This window comes from Oscarella lobularis, chromosome 16 (assembly GCF_947507565.1).
Source record: "Oscarella lobularis chromosome 16, ooOscLobu1.1, whole genome shotgun sequence".
Taxonomy (NCBI): Eukaryota; Metazoa; Porifera; class Homoscleromorpha; order Homosclerophorida; family Oscarellidae; genus Oscarella; species Oscarella lobularis.
Genome location: NC_089190.1, coordinates 1,958,778 through 1,984,318, shown reverse-complemented (window position 1 = coordinate 1,984,318; position 25,541 = coordinate 1,958,778). Strand labels below are relative to the sequence as shown.

General features: G+C 45.3%; 7 protein-coding genes and 1 long non-coding RNA gene across 12 annotated transcripts; 1 reads left to right on the top strand and 7 right to left on the bottom strand.

The window, feature by feature from the left end:
* Positions 1-26: 26 nt before the first annotated feature.
* LOC136196640 (nonsense-mediated mRNA decay factor SMG8-like) lies at positions 27-1,970 on the bottom strand. The gene is made up of 14 exons (XM_065986238.1): positions 1,854-1,970; positions 1,707-1,809; positions 1,614-1,655; positions 1,484-1,567; positions 1,357-1,431; positions 1,243-1,310; positions 1,076-1,187; positions 967-1,023; positions 837-910; positions 673-788; positions 530-609; positions 369-484; positions 234-321; positions 27-179 (listed from the first exon to the last, which is right to left on the bottom strand). The coding sequence occupies exons 1-14, from the start codon at positions 1,901-1,903 to the stop codon at positions 66-68; spliced, it is 1,179 nt and encodes a 392-aa protein (XP_065842310.1). The 5' UTR covers positions 1,904-1,970; the 3' UTR covers positions 27-65.
* On the bottom strand, positions 1,904-3,422 carry LOC136196637 (crt homolog 2-like). The gene is made up of 2 exons (XM_065986235.1): positions 3,380-3,422; positions 1,904-3,313 (listed from the first exon to the last, which is right to left on the bottom strand). The coding sequence occupies exon 2, from the start codon at positions 3,310-3,312 to the stop codon at positions 1,996-1,998; it is 1,317 nt and encodes a 438-aa protein (XP_065842307.1). The 5' UTR covers position 3,313; positions 3,380-3,422; the 3' UTR covers positions 1,904-1,995.
* A 1,122-nt stretch (positions 3,423-4,544) lies between these two features.
* On the bottom strand, positions 4,545-6,185 carry LOC136196993 (coiled-coil domain-containing protein 50-like). The gene is made up of 9 exons (XM_065986664.1): positions 6,075-6,185; positions 5,931-5,993; positions 5,755-5,881; positions 5,654-5,708; positions 5,531-5,593; positions 5,349-5,482; positions 5,235-5,289; positions 5,091-5,180; positions 4,545-4,920 (listed from the first exon to the last, which is right to left on the bottom strand). Exons 1-9 carry the CDS (start codon positions 6,103-6,105, stop codon positions 4,654-4,656), a joined length of 885 nt encoding a protein of 294 aa, XP_065842736.1. The 5' UTR covers positions 6,106-6,185; the 3' UTR covers positions 4,545-4,653.
* Positions 6,186-6,239: 54 nt separating this feature from the next.
* LOC136196989 (gamma-aminobutyric acid type B receptor subunit 2-like) lies at positions 6,240-9,601 on the bottom strand. Its single transcript, XM_065986660.1, has 14 exons — positions 9,335-9,601; positions 9,142-9,282; positions 8,920-9,090; positions 8,739-8,852; positions 8,622-8,687; positions 8,358-8,558; positions 8,047-8,289; positions 7,899-7,992; positions 7,625-7,841; positions 7,431-7,566; positions 7,248-7,376; positions 6,757-7,185; positions 6,538-6,705; positions 6,240-6,483 (listed from the first exon to the last, which is right to left on the bottom strand). The coding sequence occupies exons 1-14, from the start codon at positions 9,575-9,577 to the stop codon at positions 6,286-6,288; spliced, it is 2,550 nt and encodes an 849-aa protein (XP_065842732.1). The 5' UTR covers positions 9,578-9,601; the 3' UTR covers positions 6,240-6,285.
* Positions 8,964-10,872, top strand: LOC136196994 (uncharacterized). Of its 4 annotated transcripts, none has more exons than XR_010672348.1 (4): positions 8,964-9,594; positions 9,713-9,875; positions 9,934-10,564; positions 10,617-10,872. It is a non-coding gene; the product is annotated as an uncharacterized lncRNA (long non-coding RNA). The 4 variants fall into 4 exon arrangements; XR_010672346.1 differs by having other exon boundaries at positions 9,713-10,373; positions 10,436-10,564; XR_010672347.1 differs by having other exon boundaries at positions 8,965-9,594; positions 9,713-9,866; positions 10,617-10,871.
* On the bottom strand, positions 10,173-11,703 carry LOC136196991 (uncharacterized). Of its 2 annotated transcripts, XM_065986663.1 has the most exons (8): positions 11,361-11,660; positions 11,193-11,279; positions 11,082-11,142; positions 10,907-11,022; positions 10,749-10,860; positions 10,637-10,692; positions 10,417-10,585; positions 10,173-10,358 (listed from the first exon to the last, which is right to left on the bottom strand). In XM_065986663.1, the coding sequence occupies exons 1-8, from the start codon at positions 11,658-11,660 to the stop codon at positions 10,315-10,317; spliced, it is 945 nt and encodes a 314-aa protein (XP_065842735.1). In that variant the 3' UTR covers positions 10,173-10,314. The 2 variants fall into 2 exon arrangements, with proteins under 2 accessions (XP_065842735.1, XP_065842734.1); XM_065986662.1 differs by having other exon boundaries at positions 10,173-10,585; positions 11,361-11,703.
* Positions 11,672-23,139, bottom strand: LOC136196990 (glutathione S-transferase kappa 1-like). Its single transcript, XM_065986661.1, has 14 exons — positions 23,060-23,139; positions 22,932-23,012; positions 19,764-19,900; positions 19,648-19,711; positions 19,418-19,593; positions 12,874-12,963; positions 12,741-12,822; positions 12,502-12,602; positions 12,424-12,451; positions 12,268-12,368; positions 12,181-12,216; positions 12,015-12,131; positions 11,865-11,961; positions 11,672-11,814 (listed from the first exon to the last, which is right to left on the bottom strand). The coding sequence occupies exons 1-14, from the start codon at positions 23,127-23,129 to the stop codon at positions 11,762-11,764; spliced, it is 1,233 nt and encodes a 410-aa protein (XP_065842733.1). The 5' UTR covers positions 23,130-23,139; the 3' UTR covers positions 11,672-11,761.
* A 3-nt stretch (positions 23,140-23,142) lies between these two features.
* LOC136196933 (papilin-like) lies at positions 23,143-25,493 on the bottom strand. Its single transcript, XM_065986592.1, has 13 exons — positions 25,442-25,493; positions 25,277-25,287; positions 25,161-25,239; positions 24,924-25,088; positions 24,703-24,867; positions 24,620-24,652; positions 24,510-24,563; positions 24,127-24,360; positions 23,835-24,071; positions 23,571-23,717; positions 23,451-23,514; positions 23,350-23,399; positions 23,143-23,290 (listed from the first exon to the last, which is right to left on the bottom strand). The coding sequence occupies exons 1-13, from the start codon at positions 25,491-25,493 to the stop codon at positions 23,256-23,258; spliced, it is 1,326 nt and encodes a 441-aa protein (XP_065842664.1). The 3' UTR covers positions 23,143-23,255.
* Between the last annotated feature and the right edge of the window lie 48 nt (positions 25,494-25,541).

Genomic DNA, 25,541 nt, shown 5'->3' with positions numbered 1-25,541 from the left:
CGTATTCGCTTCCTCGCGGAAATTAGTGGCCTTTGTGAAGTATATATTCGTTTGCGGTGTAGTAATTAAGTAATCTCGTCGCTTCCTGTCCTCTCGCATTCTTCAACCAGCTTTTGTTTGTATTTCGGCGCGGCAGGACCACTTGAATGGCTCCTGTATGTGGAAACGCATTGCGATAACTAACCACATCCATCTCTCGTATTTTTAGTTCAATCTCTTTCCCACAGTAGTACCTTTAGCTGTTTTTCACTTTCCGTCTGCCGAAGCGAAGGATTTTCTCTGTACGCTTTCAAGGCAGACGAATAGGCTCTCTGACAAACGCTACGCGCAGAAATCACATCCCTAGGATTACTACGGGTTTCCTTTACTTCTCTGAGAGCGATTCAAGTGGAGAAAGACGAGTGGGCTTAGCCTCCGCCGCTTCTCTATCGAACGCGTCGAACACGTGGACTCCAACACAGAGCCACGATCGATAGTCGGGAAGCTGGCATTATATATCAATAAATGAAAGAAAAAAATTGACATTTACCTGAGTAGCAAAGCACATGGTGTCGACGTGTTTCTCTAGAAATTCTTTCAGGGTGCTTAATTGTTGTTCTACACCCGTTTCTAGAGAGCCCAAATTTCATACGTATAGACTAATAATATTCTATATTCTATGGGTAGCAGTACCTTTGTCGTGCAAGCAGTTGATGACAAAACCGACGGGATCGTGAACACTTTGCATGGCACCGTATGGCAAGATGTAGCAACTGTCTCGTTTGGTCATTTTAAATAGAGGACGCGAACTATTTTAATAAAATTTAAGTTGAACAAAAAATTACGATTTTTCGTACCCCGTTGAAAGTTCACATTTTGAAAAAGTCAAATAAGCCTGCTCGTCCAAATAGGAGAGCAGGGTTCTGTTAGTCTGATTTTATAGAAATCGATTCATAATTTAGGCAAGTAGAGAACATGCATACATACAGATTCCTTTCGTGATCCGTGCGACTTGTGCTCTTCGTTGTGGCTAATTAGCATAGTCTAATTGAGCAATCCGAGTCAAAAATATTATGCTTGGACTTCATAAAGTCACCTGTTGAAAAACCAATAAAAGACGCGGAACGCAACATCGTCCTTTTCCCAGCCTCCACAAATCCCAAGCACTCAAATCAAGCCCCATGCTCTTGCTTGAACCCTCTGCTGCTCTAAAAGTTCAACCACGGCCCATTAGGAGAATACAAACGCACAGAAATGACCTACAGTTTCTTGGCAAGAATACTAAAAAGCGAAACGTAGCTAAGATCGAGAGATTGCTGGGGAAGTACCAACTAAACTAAATATAAATAATTATGCGGAAAAATCTTTTTTCCTGACCAGGATGACGTGACACATGCGAAACAAAAATTCCAGGCACTGCATATACTTCTTCTCTCGAATTAAAAAATCATTCTACGTCAAATGTTAGATGATGAATTATTGAATTTTAATTAATTCTACCCACCCATGATTTGAAGCTCAAAGTCTCCCCTGATACCAACAGATAGACGGAGCCTCTTCGAACATCGCAAAAACACTCAATCGACGGCTAAAATTTAATTTCTAGTCAATATAGATATTTTTTTCTTCTGTACTTCCTCTTGGCTTCTTTCTGCATCGAAATCGACTACTTTTGCCTGTCAGATAGTTCTCCTGAATTTGCTTGAGTTTGAAATCGTTTTGCGTACCAGAGATCGATCCAATATCTTTTCCAATACCATTCGGTTAGTCTCGGTCGATTTTCCGAAAATTCCCACGACGCATACCGCGTTTTCTTCGCATTCTGGAAGACTGAGGACCCTCAAAGCGCTCCGAGGCTCAAACGAGCTGCTTACGCTTTGGCTAAGTGGATCGGAAACTGAAAATACTTCAATCTCGACGCCATTTACGAAACAAGAGCAAAAGTGTTGCTAGTTACATCGCGTGCGCTAACCACATAGCTACAATAGCATTCAATCATTTTGAACCATCACAGTTTCATTTTTCTTCTTTCTCCCTTTGCTCCTTGATGCCCAAATAGTTATACCACACCACCGCTGGTACCATTAGGCAGACGCCCGCAAGAGCGTACCACGTGGCCACGTCGACTTCGGGTTTCCAGTAGAACTTACCCGTATCGCTCTCCAATTGAAAAAGCGTCAAGAAAAATGTACCGACGGGTGTTATAAGCGCATTGACAATAACCAAATAAACGGCGCCTTCAGCGTACTTGATCAGCATCAAACCAAAAAGATTTGAAAGACAGTAGAAAATGATGAAATACCACGTGCGTCCAATAAGGATACTGCAATGCGCATCGGGTCCGTATGGGTCGTGTGGCATTGGGTCCGTTGGCGAACAATTGAATTTGGGAGCATGTCCGAGCTCGCAATTCCAGCCCCGACACATGTTTTGACTAAATTCGTCAAAATTGGCGCTCGCGCCAAAGTGCGGGATGAAATCGAGGAAAAACATGGCGGCGATGAAAATAAAACTAAATAGCTGGAACCACGCTTGAAATAAAAGAGAGTGAACTTCTCCGCAACGTTTAGAATCGAGTCTTTTCTTCACTTCGCGTTCCTGAATAACGTTGATAAGACCAAAAGGTATATAACCGATGCAGTAAATCATTGGCCATACAATGGACACTGCTGCGCGATTTGACGTCGTTTTGTTGCCTTGTCCGAGCTGGAAGATGGTCGGTTCAAGGCAGATAACGAGACCGACAAGAACAATGAAAGTCGACACAAGCCGACCGCCTGAAAGTCCCTTACGGAGGATGAGATATCGTAGAACGACGGTAAAGGGAATGATGGACGAACTCAGTATGGGCTGAAGGAATTGAGGCGTTCGGTCCGACGGGCTCGCATAGACAATAAAAACGCCTTTCACTGCGTTGAGAAATCCAAGCAGAATGACGAAGCCCATGGAACAGTTGAGTTGAAGCGAGAATTTTCCATTGAGAAGTTTCGCTACGAGGACCCCCGCGAAAAAGACGACGGGATACCAGAGCGTGGTGAAGAAAAGTACGAAGTAAGGACCCGCGATCGCTTTGCCGTAAACTCCGCACGCTTGATGGGCGCCAAGGGCGGTAGTAAATAGAGGAAGTGACACCGTCAGCCCGACCTGACAGATGACGTTGAGTATGGAGAGAAAAACGTTTGTAACGGTGAGGGGTATTTGAATTTTGAAGTTTGTTGTCAGGGTAAAGGTGACGGTGTTTCGTTTTGCTGTTGCTTGTCCGTTGATTGACGCGTTGCCCATGAGAGGAATTCGGGATTCATTAACCTCAGTTAATTTTTGTTTGCTGCTCATTCTGATAAAAGAATTTTGATTATTAAACACTGCTGTACTGTTATACTGGCGCTTGCAGCTTTCTTACGTCTTTCCCTTGTTTTCTTGTGTGGTTATCAACGACAGATGACGGCATCACGAGAGAAACTCGTGATGACATTCTCTCGTGATGACACGCTAACGCGAACTTTGTTTCGCCACGGAGATCAACAAAATCTATGGATTCGAAGTAGGCGCTAATAAGGTATATTTGAACCGAAAAGTTCAAGTTCGTTGTGAAAGTTTTCCGGAGTCTACGTCACTAATATCTTTGTATTTGACAACAGCGCGAGTTACAATAAATAATTAGCTACATCGATGAAGAGGCACTTTTAAAATGGAGTATCTAAACGATTTCTTTTTTTCTCAAGACTTCTTCGCAATATCCGGCAAACGCGCAAAGTCAGAACCGCGCCTCCAGTTATTCGTCGTCAGCGCGGGTGGCGACGGCTTTGCACGCGGAGGCGACGACTGCGCGTCGCCAGCGCGTGCCGGCAACTGCGGCAAAGTTCCCGGCGGTCCGCCTGCATGTGAGTTGCGCTTTCGTCGCGGACTCGTCTTCGGCGACGACGAAGCCGATCGAGAGCCGCCGATTTGACTGGGACTCGACGCCCGTCGCAGACGCGACGGCGGCGGCGTTAGCGCGTTGCGCGCAAACTCGGCGAACTTGTCGCCGGCGTTAGGCGGAGCTAGAAGTCCTAACTTGCCGAGTTTTTCCCTCTGTATTCGCTCCCAGCGCGCTTCGGCTCCTTTTTTAATTGCCTTTTTTAAATCGTCCTGAATCGTCGGTCGCAGACGGCGCGGTAAGTCCGGCTCGTACTCCGCTTCGACGACGCGGGTGGGAATGCGAATAATTACGGGCGGTCGCGATTTTGCGTCCAAAATCGAATCCGAAACCGATCCTTTTAGTTTGCGTTGATTCGTGTCGTCTTGCGACTCGCGCAGGAGAGCCAACGTGTCGCGCAGGTCGCGCGTTTCGCGCGCCAATCGATGCGACTCTTTCGAGTGCGCCGACTCCGCCTCCTTGTGAAGTTCCGAGCGAAGGTTCTGCTGATGCGAGTTGGCGCGCGACAGATGCGCGCGTGCGCGAGCGGCACGCGGCGATTTGGCGGCGATCACGTCCTGATGCGGTCGTAGTTCCATGGAAAAATGAACGCGGGGCTAGGCGGCACCAGCCGATATATAGAAAGGGAGGGGCGATGGACCACCGCACGTGATCAAAAGGAAACTCCCAAATGAATTTAGAAAGAGAAAGAAAGAAAGAAAGGGAAATTTAATCGAGTGTGAAAAACAGAAGAAGTTAGCGTGACCAAAGGGCTCTGTCTACTTTTTTCGGGTAGTGCTGCCTCGCTTGTAGTTCTGTCTCGTTACGGGAACGGCTTCGCCTGGAGCGGCCCCCTCCTTTGCTTGAATGGCTGTAGGTGGTCGATACGCAAATAGAGTCGGATTGGATCCGGTGGGGGAAGTGGTGCTGGCTGGAGCTTCCGCCTCTTGAGCAGCGCGTTGACGCTGCTGCTGCTCTTGCTGCAGTTTTTCTCTTAGCTTTTTCGCTTTGAGTTCTTCCTTTTCTTGCAATTGCTTGGCGAGTTCCTGCGTAAGCGTGGGTGTGTAGAAGGTTTCGATGGGAAAGGAGAACGTGAAAGGGAAAGAGAGAAAACGAAAGGACACAAAGGACTCAAAAAGGTGCAATTTCAATTTGGAGAAAGAAGACGTTGATTGGATGGCGGGTATAGGCGTGGCAAATCGAAAGGCAAACCTACCTCATCTTGCCTCTGCAATGCAAGCAAGTGCTCTCGACGCTCCTTCTCCGCTTCCTCGCGACTTCGCTCCTCCAAGGCACGAGCATATTCCTGCAGAAGAAAAATCATATAAAAGCCAAGACATAGGCTTCTCTTTCCACCCACCTCGTCTTTCTCTATCTGCCGCTCCGATTCTCCCGATTCGAGATCAACAGTTAATCTGAAAACGAAAGCGTCCAAGGATCCTTTCATTTAGATTTTCAATTAATAATTAATTACCCTGACGAAATACCGTCCTTTAACTCCAAACGCTGCATCTCTTTTAGAAGTTGCTCGTGCTCTTCCTTAGCCAGCTGTTCTCTCTTTTTCTTCAGTCGTTCTTCTTCCTTTTTTTGTAAGTACAGTGCATACTCCTATAGTGCTAAAATTTAAATCTAAATCTAAGGTCCGAGTTTTTTAACCTCGTCTTGCATCTCTTGAGCAACTTTTGCTGATTTATAATGAATTTCCTCCTCAATGGTATCCTAGTAACCAAATTCCAAAATAATGATTTTAAAATTAATTAAATTATTTAATTTGGGTACCTGTCTTAGTATGTCAGTCTGGATTTCGTCGGCTATGGCGCTGTCACTTCGTAGTCTAAACCGGATGTGCGCACAAACTATGACGAAAAACTCGTACGTACATAGCCTGATTTTGGGCTCTCATCTCGGCGATCTCTTCATCTTGTTGCGATTGAAGTCGTCTGGCAACTTTAGCGCTTTCGCGAGCGAATTTATTGCGCTGAATGTTTCCTTCGTAGTATTCCTTCCCTATCGTAGGCGTTACCTATTGCGTGGAGGTGCGAAAAGGGGAGCCTACATTCGCTATCTTGCATGCGATGAGCAATAGCGTTGTCCAGCTTCACGTTGAAGTCCTGGGATGCTTTGTTTTCGACGAGAGAGAACGCGTTAGAGTGAGAAGACAAAACTCGAAACGCGCAGCTTTCGTTCTAGGATCGGTTACCGTCTTCGACGTGACCTTTCGTTGCTGCCATCGCATCGAACGAAAGTGCGATTAAGCACGGAGAAACGCTGGCTTTTCCGCAGAAGCGACGCTGCCTTTTCCCCTCGAACGTGCGCTAGACTACAACGGAGACTACTTGGTAGCCACGGAAACGAAACGACTACGTAATAATTTTAATCCATGATTAATCCACGTATTACTTAACAAGTGTCTATACCAAAATTCCTGATAACTGACTAATACTTATGCTGTCATCTTTATCTGACCCTTCGCTAGACGCCGTTTTAGTGGTCACGGTGTTCTCGTCATTTATCTCTGGTTTCTTCATACTTGAAGCTCGAGACCCGGTTGGAGGTGGCAGGCCAATAATCTCGGCTATTCGTTCAATAGTTGAATCACACAGAAAGCGCTAAAAAATTCCCGATCATTATATAGGCGCTCTTGGTGCATAATGACTGCATACCTCTTCCAACAGCATTATTATTATTTCTCGAAAACTTCGATTTTTTCTCTCCAAACTATTCAAGTCTGATTGTCTAGTAATCACGTGATCAGAAATATCTGATTCTGTGTTGCTTCGGCCGCTACAGTCCCTGATCAAATTAGTGGACTTGTTTAAAACCATGCACATCTAAAAATCAGAACAATTTCAACAGATAAAAATAGGAGCGAAATAGCTTACTTTAGGCAGAAACACTAGACATAGCGTCGTGATACTGACGAGAATAATACTTCCGGCAACCAGCCCATATGAAATGCTGGGATTCGTAATGGAAGTTGAGAAGATAAATATTGCAACGAAAATGACAGCGACATTATAAATCGATATTCCAATCCAACGCGAGTCGTTCAAAGCGGCAATTTTGACCTTCCGCACTTCGAATGCCAAATAGCCGCCGAAGACGAGAAGCAACGTCTTGTAACCGTATGTGACGTAAAGCCACGTGTGCCGAGAATCGCAGACGCAGTGATGCCATTGGAATTCGACGTCGGGCGTGACAGAGATTGTGTCGATGCTTTCTCTAGCCGGATTAAGGACGAACCAAACAGTGAATATAATTGCGTCGACTAGAAGAAATACCGCTACGATGGCAAACAGCGAAAGATCGCTCTAAAAATAAATCAATCGATTCAAGTGGAATCCTTTAAGCTTGCTTTGATTTTATATCTTACAAGACTTCCGACAGAGACAGGACGTGCTTTTGTTACTGACCATTTGATTATTTTGCTCACACGCCACGTCTTTACTAGCATAGGACCAAAGGAGACAGTAAAGCCTCCGTACAGCAGAACCGGATGCATCTACACATGTTAAATAGGACTAATATTAATCAATCTTAAGATTTGTTTACTTACGTGGCAGGAGATTATGGAGAAGGATGAAAATGGAAAGAATTGCCCATTGAATCCTAAAAAGACTACAGACAAGCACTCCATTATGCCTCCCAGTATGATCAAATTGTTTAGACGTGGGCTCGACAGCTTGATTATTCTAGAGAAGGCCAGGACATTAAAAAAATATTATGTCAATTTTTTTGACGAGTACTAACTCCGTCTTTCTGTAGCTAATATTGAACCAGAGAAGAAACAAAGCAAACATGATACCGACGCCCGCCAACGATGTCATGACGGCAAATAGGGTCATCGAATAATACATTGGTTCGAGCATGGGAGAGTCTAGACGTTTTTCAAATTCATCTTTCATCATCATAACTTCGAAAGTTTCGTCTCTGTTGGAATAAATGGCGTAGAGAGATGAATAGCTCCCTGGAATTGAAATATTAGGCGCCGCGATACATTTATCTAAACACTATGTATTATTACCATTATTATATCGAACTTCAATCACTTGAGGACGACCAATAGTTTGGCTATTACGTCTTTTACCGGATGAGTTTAAATGCAGTGTTGTGGTACCCTGAATCAAGCGGACAATAAAACTAATTAAGACCCTACCGTCTTTCCCTTTTACCATAAGTCCTGCAAACTCGAAAGACGGCTCATTCAAAATCGATTTGAACAGATGGACTAATTTGGGATCCTTGTACGAAAATCCAGTCAACAGATCAAGTCGATTTTGCGACTTCAATTTCATCACGGCGAGTCGAAGCATCCAGGCCGTCGCCAAGACCGAATCATAGCCGTACGATAAATAATTCGTCATCTTTGCTCCGCCCGTGCGACGACGAAACTCCTCCTCCACTTCATTACCCGTCTGCCATAAAAACAAAAACAAAACCCGGATACTACACGGAAATCATTCTCAGTGGTCAACCGACGTACTCGTCCCGTGAGAATGGGCACGGTTTGCATTCCGTATTGATCCGCCCCGGCTCCGTCTACTGTGAAGTACCCGCCAAGTGTCTTCGTCATATTGGCGACGGAGCAGTCCACGTCTTTTACGTCTTTGTACCAGGTGACCGAGGAATACCAGCCGGGTAAGATCCACGTGTATTTCGAAGACCAAAAGCTCCGTTTCGAAGCCTAAAACAAAAAGGGTCAATTATATTTTTATTATTAATCGTACTGCAATAACTAATCGTTTACCTGACAAATGACTTTCCGTGCCATTTTCTCGTAGAACAGACCGAATATAATGCGTACTTTTGTTTCCTAGCATCTTAAGTCAAGACCCAGATCTGGTATATAATATAAGTCACTTGCCTTCAGTCGATCCAATGCGTCTTCCATACTAAATAGGGGATCTTCCGAAATGGCCTCCATTGCGACGACGTCAATCGACGCGTCCTGCAAACCCCTCATCAGATGTTTGGCGTTCTATATGCATATAAGACGCCGTATAAGTGACGAGCCTAAGCTGTTTACGCTCATCAGTATTCCTCACGTAAGCAAATATTTCTTCCGCTTCGTAGATGACGATCGCCTTTGTCCAGCCGTAATGTTTCATCAGAGCAACGCGCGCCGGATTGAGCGAGTTCTCCGTCGCAATCAACTGAAAGAGATTCGGATGTGATTCCTTATTCGTCAGCGTCGGCGACGACGACAAAAAGGTCATCTACATAAACGGATGACTTGACGGTTGTCGCGGTTTCGTTGCATCGCAAACCTGAAGCAAATTCCAGAAGTGCGACGCACTGGCTAACGGTTTCGTTACGGACGAACATCCTGCTCCCAGCAGGGCGACAATTTTTCCATCGCGATCGTTCAGCTGTTCGACCATTTGACGAATGGCGCGACCGAGTTGGCACTGAAGGCGTCATCTAATTGACCTCTGTTATTGAATTTGTTTCCTCACTTACCCTCGTGTCATTCATCCGGAGAACAAGGCGAAAATCGGGCAGAAGCGTCGATTGCGCGTTCACGTGGTCGATCGCCATTTGACAGATGACGTCGACGTGCGGCACGAACCAGCGATCGTTTTCCGCAATGGGAAAGAGACCGCCGATGTAGAGGGGAGGTCTCGCGTCTTTCTCCGTCGCCGTGACGCCGAGGCATGGAAACTCATGCGAAACTAATGCGACCACGAGAAGAGCTATAATCATTGACGTACGGCGCGAAGGTACACTGACGATCTGACGGGCCTTAGCTGAACCGCCGCACTTTATGCGAATAGAAAATGCATTAGGCTAGTTATCTCTATCGATATGCATTCGTGACGCAACGCATTGTGCTTTTAGGGTCTCTCATTCGAGTCGTAGCTCAATAGAGCAGCGACGTGCGATTCCACTCAAAAGCAGAAAAAACGGTAGACAATTAGGACAAGAAACGACTCGATTGCAGACGGAAATTCAAGAGCGAGGCACCGACAGTCTCATTTAGCGAAAGGAAATGGTTTGTCCGGTAATAGGGTTAGGCTGGAGGAAATCTCTCAGCCGCACGCATTTGCCTTTACAAATAGGGGGAGCCTGGCGCGAACGTTCACCGCAAACGATTAATTAGTCTCTCAAGAAAATCTACCGGCGTAAGTTCGTTTTGAAGGAAGTTCGTTGTAAGGAAGAAGCCCAAAACGATATCGTATGCGACGCCACGTCTGGAGGTAGTCGCGTGGACGCACGCACGCACGTCTTTTTAAACTGATTGATGGATCAACCGATCAATCAATCAATCACTGGGCCCGTCAGTCTGTCAATCAATCAATCAATCAATCAATCAATCACGCCAAGTACGGGCTCTTTCGCTTTTAGGTACTATACAAGTCAGATAATCGCAAAACACAATAATGTAGCTGTACAACAAAAAAACATGTTTGTAATATGAATGACAGTACAGTCACGTGTTTTTACTGTATGCTGCCAGTGAACGATGTCGAGCCGTAAGCCTTTTCTATATAGACTCTCTGTAAGTGTGGGTCTCGTAAGTCTGTTTGTAATGCCCCTCTTACTTCGCTTTTTTCTCGCAAGTGATAGCGACTCAACGTGACTGTTGGACACGAAACTGCTACCGCGACTGCGAGTGGAATTACCTCGAGGTCGACGCTGGTGATCCGGTCGTCGATGGTGGCTCGTCGCTTCAGAGAGAATCGACGCAAAGTAAGCAAAACTGAGAACCATCTGAGCAAAAAGAGAGACGTTTTTTATGCAGACTTATTAGATAAAATGAACCTGAATTATGGAAAAAATGATTGAATACCAGATAACAGGGTGAACGTTTGCAGAGCCTTTTTAAATGTACTTATATTAGAAAAATAACTGTTGCTCTAATTTGCTGACTTACCGCAGAGGGTGGCATTTGATGCCGAGTAGTAGATCATCCAGAGAAAGAGCTCGATAATCAGTATAGATTTTTCCTCTTTTGAAGTGTTAGGAATTCCAGTAATCGCCTCATTCTAATAATCGAATCAGTACACGCAGGCAGGAGATAGGTGCACGTACATTAAGCCTGAAAATCAGCGTGTAGAGCCCGGCAAAGAGAAGCAGCGTCGACATATAGGATTGTATGAGAAAGCGGCTCGACGCAGTGTGGTGCATGATCTGTTTAGCCAACTTGACTATAAACCCCAAAATTCTTATCAACAGACAGCCCACGAACATGCAAACTCTAACCAACCTGAGGAGAATATTACCAAAAGAAGATTGAGGCCTTGAAAAATAGCGAGTATAACGACTCCCTAGAGAAAAACTCACAGAGTCCCCGCCCCCTTTCCCCTCCCCTCCGCACCACAATATAAGTCCGATCTTTCACGAGTTTCTTGTCGGGGACGTGATCGGCGAGTTCGATTACGGTAAGAGCGACAACGCACGCTACCTGTCAAACGAATAAAAGGCCTAATTTTGTCCCTGCCCCTTTTTTTGTTTAGAATTAGATCTAGGGTGTGTGTCTACCTACCTGCCAAACGAGTGTCAGTATGAGAAGGTTATTCGTAATCCAGGTCGGCAAGCGAGGTCGTTTTCGCGTAGGCTGGCTATCCTGCTCGACAATGTGCGTGCGAAGGGCGCCCACCGACGCTTCGACGCGATCCAATATCGTCATCATGTCGCGCGCTTCGTTTGCAGTGAATACGTTCGGTTCTCCGTCGTCGTCGTCGTCGTCGTCGTCGTTTGCATTGTCTACGTTTGCGGACGCTTCGATCTCGTCGACGGTTGGATCGAAGGTAACGAGGCTCTTCTGCGCGTCGTCATCAGCCATACTCGTAGACGTAAATTTTTCGCAGTAGCGTGCGCACGACATTTTTTCGTGCAGTGAAGTTTAATAATAAGGAGCACGTGTAACATCAAAAAAAACTTGAGTCAGTATTTGGACGCTATAGGACGAGACGGAACGGGTCCGAGCCAAGGTTTTCCTAAAGAAATCATTTTGACGTCATTCTTTGTGCAGCAACTAGCTACTTACCCAACATAAACGCCATATGATCGAAACGATCTGATCCCCAGAACATGAGAGGCTTTTCATTCTCGCGAGGAACAATGATTGTTGGTGCACCAAATGCCTTAGTAGAGAGAAAAACAATGACGTCAATCAAATTCTCGTCTCTATGCTTACTCCATAGCCAATGGCTTCTTCAGTAACTCTCTGATATTGGTCCTTGACTGGCTGAGTGCTAATTCGGCTAAGCAAGTCTTTGCTTTCGTTTTCACTCATTCCAGCAGCGCGACAGGCCTAAGTATATAAGATAGAAGATGTCTCAATATATGCGACAGCCACTTACACTAAGCAGACTTTCATTTTCCGATATATCTTCATCCTGTGTAGATAAAACGGTCATTGACTGTACAGACACATATACAAAGAGCACCTTTGACCAAACACGCGTCCAAACAGCTCTTGATAGACTCTCCGTGTACTTGGGCATATACATTGTGGCAGCTGTCAGAAGTCTTTGCGCAGACGTGGATCCTAACATCGACTATCCCTAATCTGCTATTGAGACCAAATTCCCCAATTAAAAAACCTTTTGTGATCAATACCTCCCTGATGTCCTGTGTAGGAATTATTAGCTCTCCACATAAATGATAACGTTGGTGCATACTTTTGGAGTCCGCAAGGGGACGTCGAAATATTTGGCACAGCGCTGAAGGTCCCTGTGCATGTACTTGCCTTTGGCTGGGATTAAACCCGGCGGAGTAATGCCTAATTTTGATTACAAAACACCCAGTGTGACTATAGAGTGTGGGATCTCTTAGATCTAAAAAAGTAGGGGCCTCTGCACTAATAGTAACGAAATCCTGCACTGCCTGACGACGTAGAAACGCTAGGGTTTAGCTGCACCTGCTTTGGTGACGACGACGCCGAGGTGGAAGGGGCAGAAGTGCAAGTCGAGTCGCCAGAGCTCGCGATAGCGACACAGCACCTATATCTCCAACGTCTAATGTGAGATCCGTGCACTGCAGTGCTTACTGACTTCGAATCCGAGCCAAGAGTACGGAGAAAGGACGTCGTAGTACAATTTCACTGGAAGTTTTGCCATCGTGCGACGTGCGTTAGCTAAATACTGTAGTAATCTGTAGTACTGTACCTCATTCAAAAACTAATGTGCGATAATATGTGCTGCACGGCCTATTCTAGAAAGAAAATATCGGTTCTTTTTTATTCGTCGTCATCGTGGGAAAACACGTTACCAGCGCTCATAATTATAGGTAGGGGACCAGCGTTTATTCATTATAGGCAGGGGAACATGTTACAAGCATTTATTCATTATTTGAAGGGGAGCATGTTTCCAGCGTATATTTAATATAGGTAGGGGACCACAGTTTATTCATTATAGATAGGGGAACATGTTACCAGCTTTTATTCATAATAGGTAGGAGGACAAATTGTCCCCAGGTAAAATTGTCCCAGGACAAATTGTCCCCAGGAAAAATTGTCCCAGGACAAATTGTACCCAGGACAAATTGTACCCACGACATATTGTTCCCAGGACAAATTGTCCCAGGAAAAATTGTCCCAGGACAAATTGTCTCAGGACAAATTGTCCCCAGGACAAATTGTCCCAGGACAAATTGTCCCCAGGATAAATTGTCCCAGGACAAATTGTCACAGGACAAATTGTCGATGGACAAATTGTCCCCAGGACAAATTGTCCCAGGACAAATTGTCCCAGGAGAAAATGCCCAGGACAATTTTAATATTGTGCCAGGACAAATTGTCCCTAGGACAATTTAAATTGGCCCAGGACAAACTGTCCCGGGACAAATTGTCCCAGGACAAACTGTCCCGGGACAAATTGTCCCCACGACAATTTGTCCCAGGACAAATTGTCCTCAGGACAAATTGTCCTCAGGACAAATTGTCGCCAGGACAATTTTAACATTGTCCCAGAACAAATTGTCCCCTACTACAACTACTGCATCTACTGCAACTACTGCAACTACTGCAATGACTGCAACTGCGACGACTGCAACGACTGCAACGACTGCAACTACTGCAACTACTGCAACTACTACAACTACTGCAACTACTGCAACTACTATAACTACTGCAACTACTACAACTACTGCAACTACTGCAACTACTACAACTACTGCATCTACTGCAACTACTGCAACTACTGCAATGACTGCAACTGCAACTACTGCAACTACTGCAACTACTGCAACTACTACAACTACTGCAACTACTGCAACTACTACAACTACTGCAACGACTGCAACTACTGCAACTACTACAACTACTGCAACTACTGCAACTACTACAACTACTGCAACGACTGCAACTACTACAACTACTATAACTACTGCAACTACTACAACTACTGCAACTACTGCAACTACTACAACTACTGCATCTACTGCAACTACTGCAACTACTGCAATGACTGCAACTGCAACGACTGCAACGACTGCAACGACTGCAACTACTGCAACTACTACAACTACTGCAACTACTGCAACTACTACAACTACTGCAACTACTACAACTACTACAACTACTGCAACTACTACAACTACTACAACTACTACAACTACTACAACTACTGCAACTACTACAACTACTACAACTACTGCAACTACTGCAACTACTACAACTACTGCAACTACTACAACTACTTCAACGACTGCAACTACTGCAACTACTACAACTACTGCAACTACTGCAACTACTACAACTACTACAACTACTGCAACTACTGCAACTACTGCAATGACTGCAACTACTGCAACTACTAGAACTACTGCAACTACTGCAACTACTGCAACTACTACAATGACTGCAACGACTGCAATGACTGCAACTACTGCAACTACTACAACTACTGCAACTACTACAATGACTGCAACGACTGCAATGACTGCAACTACTGCAACTACTACAACTACTGCAACTACTACAACTACTACAACTACTGCAACTACTGCAACTACTGCAATGACTGCAACTACTGCAACTACTACAACTACTGCAACTACTACAACTACTGCAACTACTGCAACTACTGCAACTACTACAACTACTGCAACAACTACAACTACTGCAACTACTACAATGACTGCAACTACTACAATGACTGCAACTACTGCAACTACTACAACTACTGCAACTACTGCAACTACTGCAACTACGACAATGACTGCAACGACTGCAATGACTGCAACTACTGCAACTACTACAACTACTGCAACTACTGCAACTACTGCAATGACTGCAACTACTGCAACTACTACAATGACTGCAACGACTGCAATGACTGCAACGACTGCAACTACTGCAACTACTGCAACTACTACAATGACTGCAACTACTGCAACTACTACAATGACTGCAACGACTGCAATGACTGCAACGACTGCAACTACTGCAACTACTGCAACTACTACAATGACTGCAACGACTGCAATGACTGCAACTACTGCAACTACTACAACTACTGCAACTACTGCAAGGACTACAACGGCTACAATGACTACAACGGCTACAACGACTACAACGGCTACAACGGCTACAACGACTACAACGGCTACAACGACTACAACGGCTACAACGACTACAACGACTACAACGGCTACAACGACTACAACGGCTACAACGACTACAACGGGTACAACGGCTACAACGACTACAACGGCTACAACGGCTACAACGGCTACAACGACTACAACGGCTACAACGACTACAACGGCTACAACGACTACAACGGCTACAACGACTACAACGGCTACAACGGGTACAACGACTACAACGACTACAACGGCTACAACGACTACAACGGCTACAACGACTACAACGGCTACAACGGCTACAACGACTACAACGGCTACAACGACTACAACGGCTACAATGACTACAACGGCTACAACGACTACAACGGCTACAACGGCTACAACGACTACAACGGCTACAACGACTACAACGGCTACAATGACTACAACGGCTACAACGACTACAACGGCTACAACGACTACAACGGGTACAACGGCTACAACGACTACAACGGCTACAACGACTACAACGGCTACAAAGGCTACAACGACTACAACGGCTACAACGGCTACAACGACTACAACGGCTACAACGACTACATCGACTACAACGGCTACAACGACTACAACGGCTACAACGACTACAACGGCTACAACGGCTACAACGGCTACAACGACTACAACGGCTACAACGACTACAACGACTACAACGGCTACAACGGCTACAACGGCTACAACGACTACAACGGCTACAACGACTACAACGGCTACAACGACTACAACGGCTACAACGACTACAACGGGTACAACGGCTACAACGACTACAACGGCTACAACGACTACAACGGCTACAACGGCTACAACGGCTACAGCGGCTACAGCGACTACAACGGCTACAACGACTACAACGGCTACAACGACTACAACGGCTACAACGACTACAACGGCTACAACGGCTACAACGACTACAACGGCTACAACGACTACAACGGCTACAATGACTACAACGGCTACAACGACTACAACGGCTACAACGACTACAACGGGTACAACGGCTACAACGACTACAACGGCTACAATGACTACAACGACTACAACGGCTACAACGGCTACAACGGCTACAACGGCTACAACGACTACAACGGCTACAACGACTACAACGGCTACAACGGCTACAACGACTACAACGGCTACAACGACTACAACGGCTACAACTACTACAACGGCTACAACGACTACAACGGCTACAACGACTACAACGGGTACAACGGCTACAACGGCTACAACGACTACAACGGCTACAACGACTACATCGACTACAACGACTACAACGGGTACAACGGCTACAACGACTACAACGGCTACAACGACTACAACGGCTACAACGACTACAACGGGTACAACGGCTACAACGACTACAACGGCTACAACGACTACAACGGCTACAACGACTACAACGGCTACAATGACTACAACGACTACATCGACTACAACGGCTACAACGACTACAACGGCTACAACGACTACAACGGCTACAACGACTACAACGGGTACAACGGCTACAACGACTACAACGGCTACAACGACTACAACGGCTACAAAGGCTACAACGACTACAACGGCTACAACGGCTACAACGACTACAACGGCTACAACGGCTACAACGACTACAACGGCTACAACGGCTACAACCACTACAACGGCTACAACTACTACAACGGCTACAACGACTACAACGGCTACAACTACTACAACGGCTACAAAGGCTACAACGACTACAACGGCTACAACGGCTACAACCACTACAAAGGCTACAACCACTACAACGGCTACAACCACTACAACGGCTACAACGACTACAACGGCTACAACTACTACAACGGCTACAAAGGCTACAACGACTACAACGGCTACAACGGCTACAACCACTACAAAGGCTACAACCACTACAACGGCTACAACGGTACAACGACTACAACGGCTACAACGACTACAACGACTACAACGGCTACAACGGCTACAACGGCTACAACGACTACAACGGCTACCACGACTACAACGGCTACAACGACTACAACGGCTACAACGACTACAACGGCTACAACGGCTACAACGACTACAACGACTACAACGGCTACAACGACTACAACGGCTACAACGACTACAACGGCTACAACTACTACAACGGCTACAACTACTACAACGGCTACAAAGGCTACAACGACTACAACGGCTACAACGGCTACAACCACTACAAAGGCTACAACCACTACAACGGCTACAACGGTACAACGACTACAACGGCTACAACGGCTACAACGACTACAACGGCTACAACGATTACAATGACTACAACGGCTACAACGACTACAACGGCTACAACGGCTACAACTACTACAACAACTACAACGGCTACAACGGCTACAACGACTACAACGGCTACAACTACTACAACGGCTACAAAGGCTACAACGACTACAACGGCTACAACGGCTACAACGACTACAACGGCTACAACTACTGCAACTACTACAACTACTGCAACTACTACAACTACTGCAACTACTACAATGACTGCAACGACTGCAATGACTGCAACGACTGCAACTACTGCAACTACTGCAACTACTACAATGACTGCAACTACTGCAACTACTACAACTACTGCAACTACTGCAACTACTGCAACTACTACAATGACTGCAACGACTGCAATGACTGCAACTACTGCAACTACTACAACTACTGCAACTACTGCAACTACTACAACTACTACAACTACTGCAACTACTACAATGACTGCAACGACTGCAATGACTGCAACGACTGCAACTACTGCAACTACTGCAACTAATACAATGACTGCAACTACTGCAACTACTACAACTACTGCAACTACTGCAACTACTGCAACTACTACAATGACTGCAACGACTGAAACTACTGCAATGACTGCAACTACTGCAACTACTGCAACTACTGCAACTACTGCAACTACTACAACTACTACAACTACTGCAACTACTGCAACGACTGCAACTACTGCAACTACTACAACTACTGCAACTACTGCAACTACTACAACTACTGCAACGACTGCAACTACTGCAACTACTACAACTACTGCAACTACTGCAACTACTACAACTACTGCAACGACTGCAACTACTACAACTACTATAACTACTGCAACTACTACAACTACTGCAACTACTGCAACTACTACAACTACTGCATCTACTGCAACTACTGCAACTACTGCAATGACTGCAACTGCAACTACTGCAACGACTGCAACTACTATAACTACTGCAACTACTACAACTACTACAACTACTGCAACTACTACAACTACTACAACTACTGCAACTACTGCAACTACTACAACTACTGCAACTACTACAACTACTGCAACGACTGCAACTACTGCAACTACTACAACTACTGCAACTACTGCAACTACTACAACTACTGCAACGACTGCAACTACTGCAACTACTACAACTACTGCAACTACTGCAACTACTACAACTACTGCAACGACTGCAACTACTACAACTACTACAACTACTGCAACGACTGCAACTACTGCAACTACTACAACTACTGCAACTACTGCAACTACTATAACTACTGCAACTACTACAACTACTACAACTACTGCAACGACTGCAACGACTGCAACTACTGCAACGACTGCAACGACTGCAACTACTACAACTACTGCAACGACTGCAACTACTGCAACTACTACAACTACTGCAACTACTACATCTATCTATTCATAAAAGGATCCTCTCCCTTTCTTTCTTCCCGTAGCCAAAACGCGTCCAAATGAGAAGAAAGCGGGGAGAGGACAGCATCAGGTCAGCGCTACGTTTCTCTATTAAAGGACTAGGATGCCTATACGCTCACTCTTCCTATAGATGAACCCCAATCAAAGGATTCCCATAAAAACGTTTCTCTATCTCACAATCAGGTCAGCCTATCTATCTATTCATAAAAGGATCTTCTCCCTTTCTTTCTTACTCTTCCTGTAGCTGATACGCGTCCGTGTATTCCACCCTGACTGATCGGCTTTCCCGTTATGCACGCGTGCGCGTTGATGTCGCCGTGGCCAATGGTCATCGAATACGTATCGGCTATCCAGCTCATTTCGCGCTCGCCCGTTCCCATGTCGGGAGCGGGAACATCGATCCCAGGACCTAGACACATAAAGAAATAAAAATACGGAGGACCAGACTCTAAAGAACGGTTACCAAGGAAACTCTTCTTAGCCAATTCCATCGCAAATCGACGCGTAATTCGCTCCAACTCGCTGATCTAAACACCAGAAAATTATGACGTCATTTATTTATTTATTTATTTATCCTACGGAATAATTCTGCGGATTGATTTTCACGCCGGCCTTGGCGCCGCCAAAGGGAACGTCGACAATAGCGCACTTGTACGTCATTAGAGAAGCCAAAGCCGTCACTTCATCGGCATCAACAGCCTCATCAAATCGAATCCCTAATAATTATTAAATAAATTAAATCGAATTCCTAATAATTATTAAATAAATTAAATCGATTCCCTAATAATTATTAAATAAATTAAATTGAATCCCTAATAATTATTAAATCAAATTCCTAATAATTATTAATTAAATTAAATCGAATCCCTAATAATTATTAATTAAATTAAATCGAATTCATAATGCTTATTAAATAAATTAAATCAAATCCCTAACGAGCATAGACTAGACTCCCAACCACCCTTTCCAGAGATCTAACACTAAGTAATCCTCTAAACCGACCGTTGCCATGGTTACCGCAAATTTCTTAAAGGTGCTTTTATTAACTCCCCTTATCCAAAATGAAACCTAAAGCAGCACTCCGTCCCCTCCCTAGGTAATCGAACCCTCGCCATAACCCCACTCGCGTTACTCCTTCCCCCCCCCTCCCTCCTCCTTTGTCTAGTTGCCCTCCAGTCGTCGCCCACCCCCTAGATAGGAGGGCTCATATATTACTCATAATCTCTCCCAGAGAGCACACGACAAGGGGTGACATGATTTGCCTCCCCTGATATGCCAGATGAATGAAATCTATGATTGAGTGCACTCGTGGCAGCACACCTGGTCATTGACAACACACGGATATAATCCAAAGTGCTGTGACGCACATTATTCCTACATATAAACATACAATCACCAATGACCATACTACATCCTTCACTACTTACCTAACCTTGTCACGTTGCTGGTCGGTAATGGATATAGCGGTTGATCCAGCTCTGCCTTAGTGCATTTTCCTTTCATAACCCTAACCCTAACTCTAACCCTTGTCCCCAAGACAAATTGTCCCAGGAAAAATTGTCCTCAGGACAAATTGTCGCAAGGACGAATATTCCCAGGACAAATTGTCCCAGGACAAATTGTCCCTGGAAAAAATTGTCCCCAGGACAAATTGTCCCAGCCCAGGACAAATTGTCCCAAGACAAATTGTCCCAGGAAAAATTTTCCCCAGGAAAAATTGTCCCAGGACAAATTGTCCCCAGGACAAAATGTCCCAGGACAAATTGTCCCCAGCACAAAACGTCCCAGGACAAATTGTCCCCATGACAAATTGTCCCAGGACAAACTGTCCCAGGACAAATTGTCCCCACGACAATTTGTCCCAGGACAAATTGTCCTCAGGACAAATTTTCCTCAGGACAAATTGTCCCCAGGACAATTTTAATATTGTCCCAGGACAAATTGTCCCCAGGACAAATTGTCCCAAGAAATATTCTCCCAGGATAAATTGTCCCAGGACAAATTCTCCCCAAGACAAATTGTCCCATGAAAAATTGTCCTCAGGACAAATTGTCTCCAGGACAAATTGTCCCAGGACAAATTGTCCCAAGACAAATTGTCCCAGGACAAATTGTCCCCAGGAAAAATTGTCCCAGGACAAATTGTCCCCAGGACAAATTGTCCCCAGGATAAATTGTCCCACGACAAATTGTCCCGTGAAAAATTGTCCTCAGGACAAATTGTCCCAGGAAATATTCTCCCAGGATAAATTGTCCCAGGACAAATTGTCCTCAAGACAAATTGTCCCATGAAAAATTGTCCTCAGGACAAATTGTCCCCAGGACAAAATGTCCCAGGACAAATTGTCCCAAGACAAATTGTCTCAAAACAAATTGACCCGAGGAAAAATTGTCCCAGAACAAATTGTCCCCAAGACAAATTGTCCCATGAAAAATTGTCCTCAGGACAAATTGTCCCCAGGACAAAATGTCCCAGGACAAATTGCCAGCACAAAATGTCCCAGGACAAATTGCCCCCAGGACAAATTGTCCCAGGACAAATTGTCCCAGGACAAATTGTCCCCATGACAAATTGTCCCAGGACAAACTGTCCCAGGACAAATTGTCCCCACGACAATTTGTCCCAGGACAAATTGTCCCCAGGACAATTTTAATATTGTCCCAGGACAAATTGTCCCCAGGACAAATTGTCCCAGGAAATATTCTCCCAGGATAAATTGTCCCAGGAAAAATTGTCCCCAAGACAAATTGTCCCCAGGAAAAATTGTCCCAGGAAATATTCTCCCAGGATAAATTGTCCCAAGAAAAATTGTCCCCAGGAAAAATTGTCCCCAGGCCAAATTGTCCCAGGACAAATTGTCCCAGGACAAATTGTCCCATTCATTATAGGTATGGGAACATGTTTCCAGCGCTTATTCATTACAGGTAGGGGAACATGTTTCCAGTGTTTATTCATTATAGATAGGGGAACATGTTACCAGCGTTTATTCATTATAGGTAGGGGAACATGTTTCTAGCGTTTGTTCATTATAGGTAGGGGAACATGTTTCCAGCGTTTATTCATTATAGGTTGGGGAACATGTTTCCAGCGTTTATTCACTATAGCTAGGGAAACATGTTTCCAGCGTTTATTCATTATGGGAAGGGGAACATGTTATCAGCGTTTATTCATTATAGGTAGGGAAACATGTTTCCAGCGTTTATTCATTATAGGAAGGGAACATGTTTCCAGCGTTTATTCATTATAGGTAGGGAAACATGTTTCCAGCGTTTATTCATTATTGGAAGGGGAACATGTTATCAGCGCTTATTCATTATAGGTAGGGGAACATGTTTCCAGCGTTTATTCATTATAGGAAGGGGAACATGTTATCACCGTTTATTCATTATAGATAGGGGAACATGTTTCCAGCGTTTATTCAATATACGTAGGGGAACATGTTTCCAGCGTTTATTCATTATAGGTAGGGGGACATGTTTCCAGCGTTTATTCATTATAGGTAGGGGAACATGTTTCCAGTGTTTATTCATTATAGGTAAGGGAACATGTTTCCAGCGTTTGTGCATATGTACTTGCCTTTGGCTGGGATTAAACCCGGCGGAGTAATGCCTAATTTTGATTACAAAACACCCAGTGTGACTATAGAGTGTGGGATCTCTTAGATCTAAAAAAGTAGGGGCCTCTGCACTAATAGTAACGAAATTCTGCACTGCCTGACGACGTAGAAACGCTAGGGTTTAGCTGCACCTGCTTTGGTGACGACGACGCCGAGGTGGAAGGGGCAGAAGTGCAAGTCGAGTCGCAGAGCTCGCGATAGCGACACAGCACCTATATCTCCGACGTCTAATGTGAGATCCGTGCACTGCAGTGCTTACTGACTTCGAATCCGAGCCAAGAGTACGGAGAAAGGACGTCGTAGTACAATTTCACTGGAAGTTTTGCCATCGTGCGACGTGCGTTAGCAGAAAAGGAGACGTGTTGTGTAAATAGTACTGTACCTCATTCAAAAACTAAAGTGTGCGATAATATGTGCTGCACGGCCTATTCTAGAAAGAAAATATCGGTTCTTTTTTATTCGTCGTCATCGTGGCCACTACTGATATCATCTGAGAGAGAAAAAATATTTTTTTTAAAAATCATACTTAGCAATTTTAATATAACTTACCTGGAAGACAAGCTTCAACTGAGCAATCAAGTCTTCCATAGTGACAGGAACTATAGAACCAACTCGCCGCTAGTCTTACGGAACGTTATCATACTACTCACCATTCCATGCATCCTATAGAAAACAATTCCAAGTGCTTGTACAGTTTTCCGTCATATTCGCAAACTACAGAAAGGGGAAACGTAATAAGAGACCGTTATATCTTGAGCAATCAAGTTCACCTCCTTCTGAGACGGGCTTTTTGCACTGATGACTGCATCCGGTGAAACAGCACTTATCATTGCCCCCACAGTCTGAATCTCGCGTACACTCCTGCACGCAAGAGCCAGAAGGCTGTTCGCTCACTTCAGGACAGAACCCAGTTTTAGCTAAGAAAGAAAAAAAGCCGCTATCAAACTAAGTGAGCAATTAGATCATCAGGTTAGTTAGGAAAGATAATCAAGTGCGTCATAGAAACCCGCCGCTTTGTGTAAATAGAACCGCACCTTCTCCGCACACTTCCTTCTCCCTCGCTTCACCCACCGCAAGAACCAGCGTCCTATTTTGCCGACAAGCGGCAACGTGCAGCCAGCACAGGGAAGAATACCACTTCCCGTCGTGACCGCACACGGGACGAATAGAATCGTCGTCGCACGACGCCAAGCACTCGCAATACGGCTCTCGAGACCCGAACTTCGCTCGACAACGTTTTCCAGCCGGACATTGATGAGTCCGGCACGGATCTAAATAGTCATTTCCATGTCAAGCTCAGCAGAAACCTACAATGAACGGTATCACCTGCGCACTCTCCTGCATATTCAATGTAGAGATTCTCCTTTGTTCGGCACATTTTCTGTCTCATAATGCACTCGTTGTCGTACTGCTCTCCGTCGCTTGCGCACACCGGTTCGTACAGGAGCGGACAGTCGTACGAGCACGTGCATTTCGCCGTCGGTTCCCCACTGTCGCCTTCAGCGAAATCGCGACGACACACTTCGCCCGGGCCAGAGCAGACGTGATACAAACACGGATCTATAGACGGGATTGAGACGAATCAGCTATACGAACAGTCCGTGGGAAACCGAGACGAGACCACCCCAGCTGTTTGCACACGTTTACCGCAAAATAATGCGTGCATGACATATAGACTCTATTGTATTGTAAGTGCAACTTTTGCTTACCATTGAATGTTTCCAAATAGGCAGGTGTTGGTGGCTCAGCAAACAGATCCGCGTCTAAAGCGAGTCTTGTTTATTTTCTATCTCTCTCTCTCTCTCTCTCAAAGACAAACCTTGCTCTAATTCTTCCATTTGTCCTCCTATATCTATAGGGAAGAAATTGATGTGACGGTGTATAGATGTTTTGTCGCCTTACTTGCACAGACGGTTTGACATCTGTCGAGAGTTCTAAAATTGTTGTCATTGCCATGACAGCCGCTATAGTTGAACAGACGACACATCTCCGTCTCAGCGTCAAAATAATATCTCGGCTCGGACCCGTCACAGGTGCCCTTTTCAACAGGCAATGCGCAGATATCGCCTGAGGAAAAAAAGCAAACAGATGTTGGTTTAGACTACTTCTCCTTCTCGCATTACCCTCCTCGCATAAGCCCCACGCAGGAATGTTCTCCCAGTCGTCGAACGACGATGCCGTCACAACGGCGCGGCGGCGGCGTCGATCGCGAGCGGACAGCTCGCGACAAACGTAGCCGTGCGGACAGCGAAGCGTCGGCTCTTCGGCGGCGACGCTACAAAGTTCGCCTGCGGCGAGAAAAAAAGGCGATGCCGGAAGCGAATAGGAAATGCGCACGTGCAGACTCGCGTGCCACTAACCGATTTCAGGTGCGGCGGGACCGGTAACAAAAAGCTTTACGTAAAAACCCTTACATTCAATTAAAGCGCAGATGAATGACTAACTCGATTCGCCGTCTTTTAGCGGTCTGTCTTGCCAGTCCAACAGCTGTAACAAAGAAAAAAAAAGTACTGCAAATACGAAAGGGTTCCATTTGTGAGAGCAATCATTTAAATCGACGGGCGACAGATTGGGAACGTTTTGTCGCGATACGCGCTAATTCGATTAGAAAGTCGGACGCTTATTCATGCGCTGCACTTACCGGGCGGCGGCATCATGCAAACAGACTGGCATCCATCAAAGCAGCACTTCATGTTGATTCCGACACTGCCGCGACAAGCTTCGTCGTCGCCGCATACGGG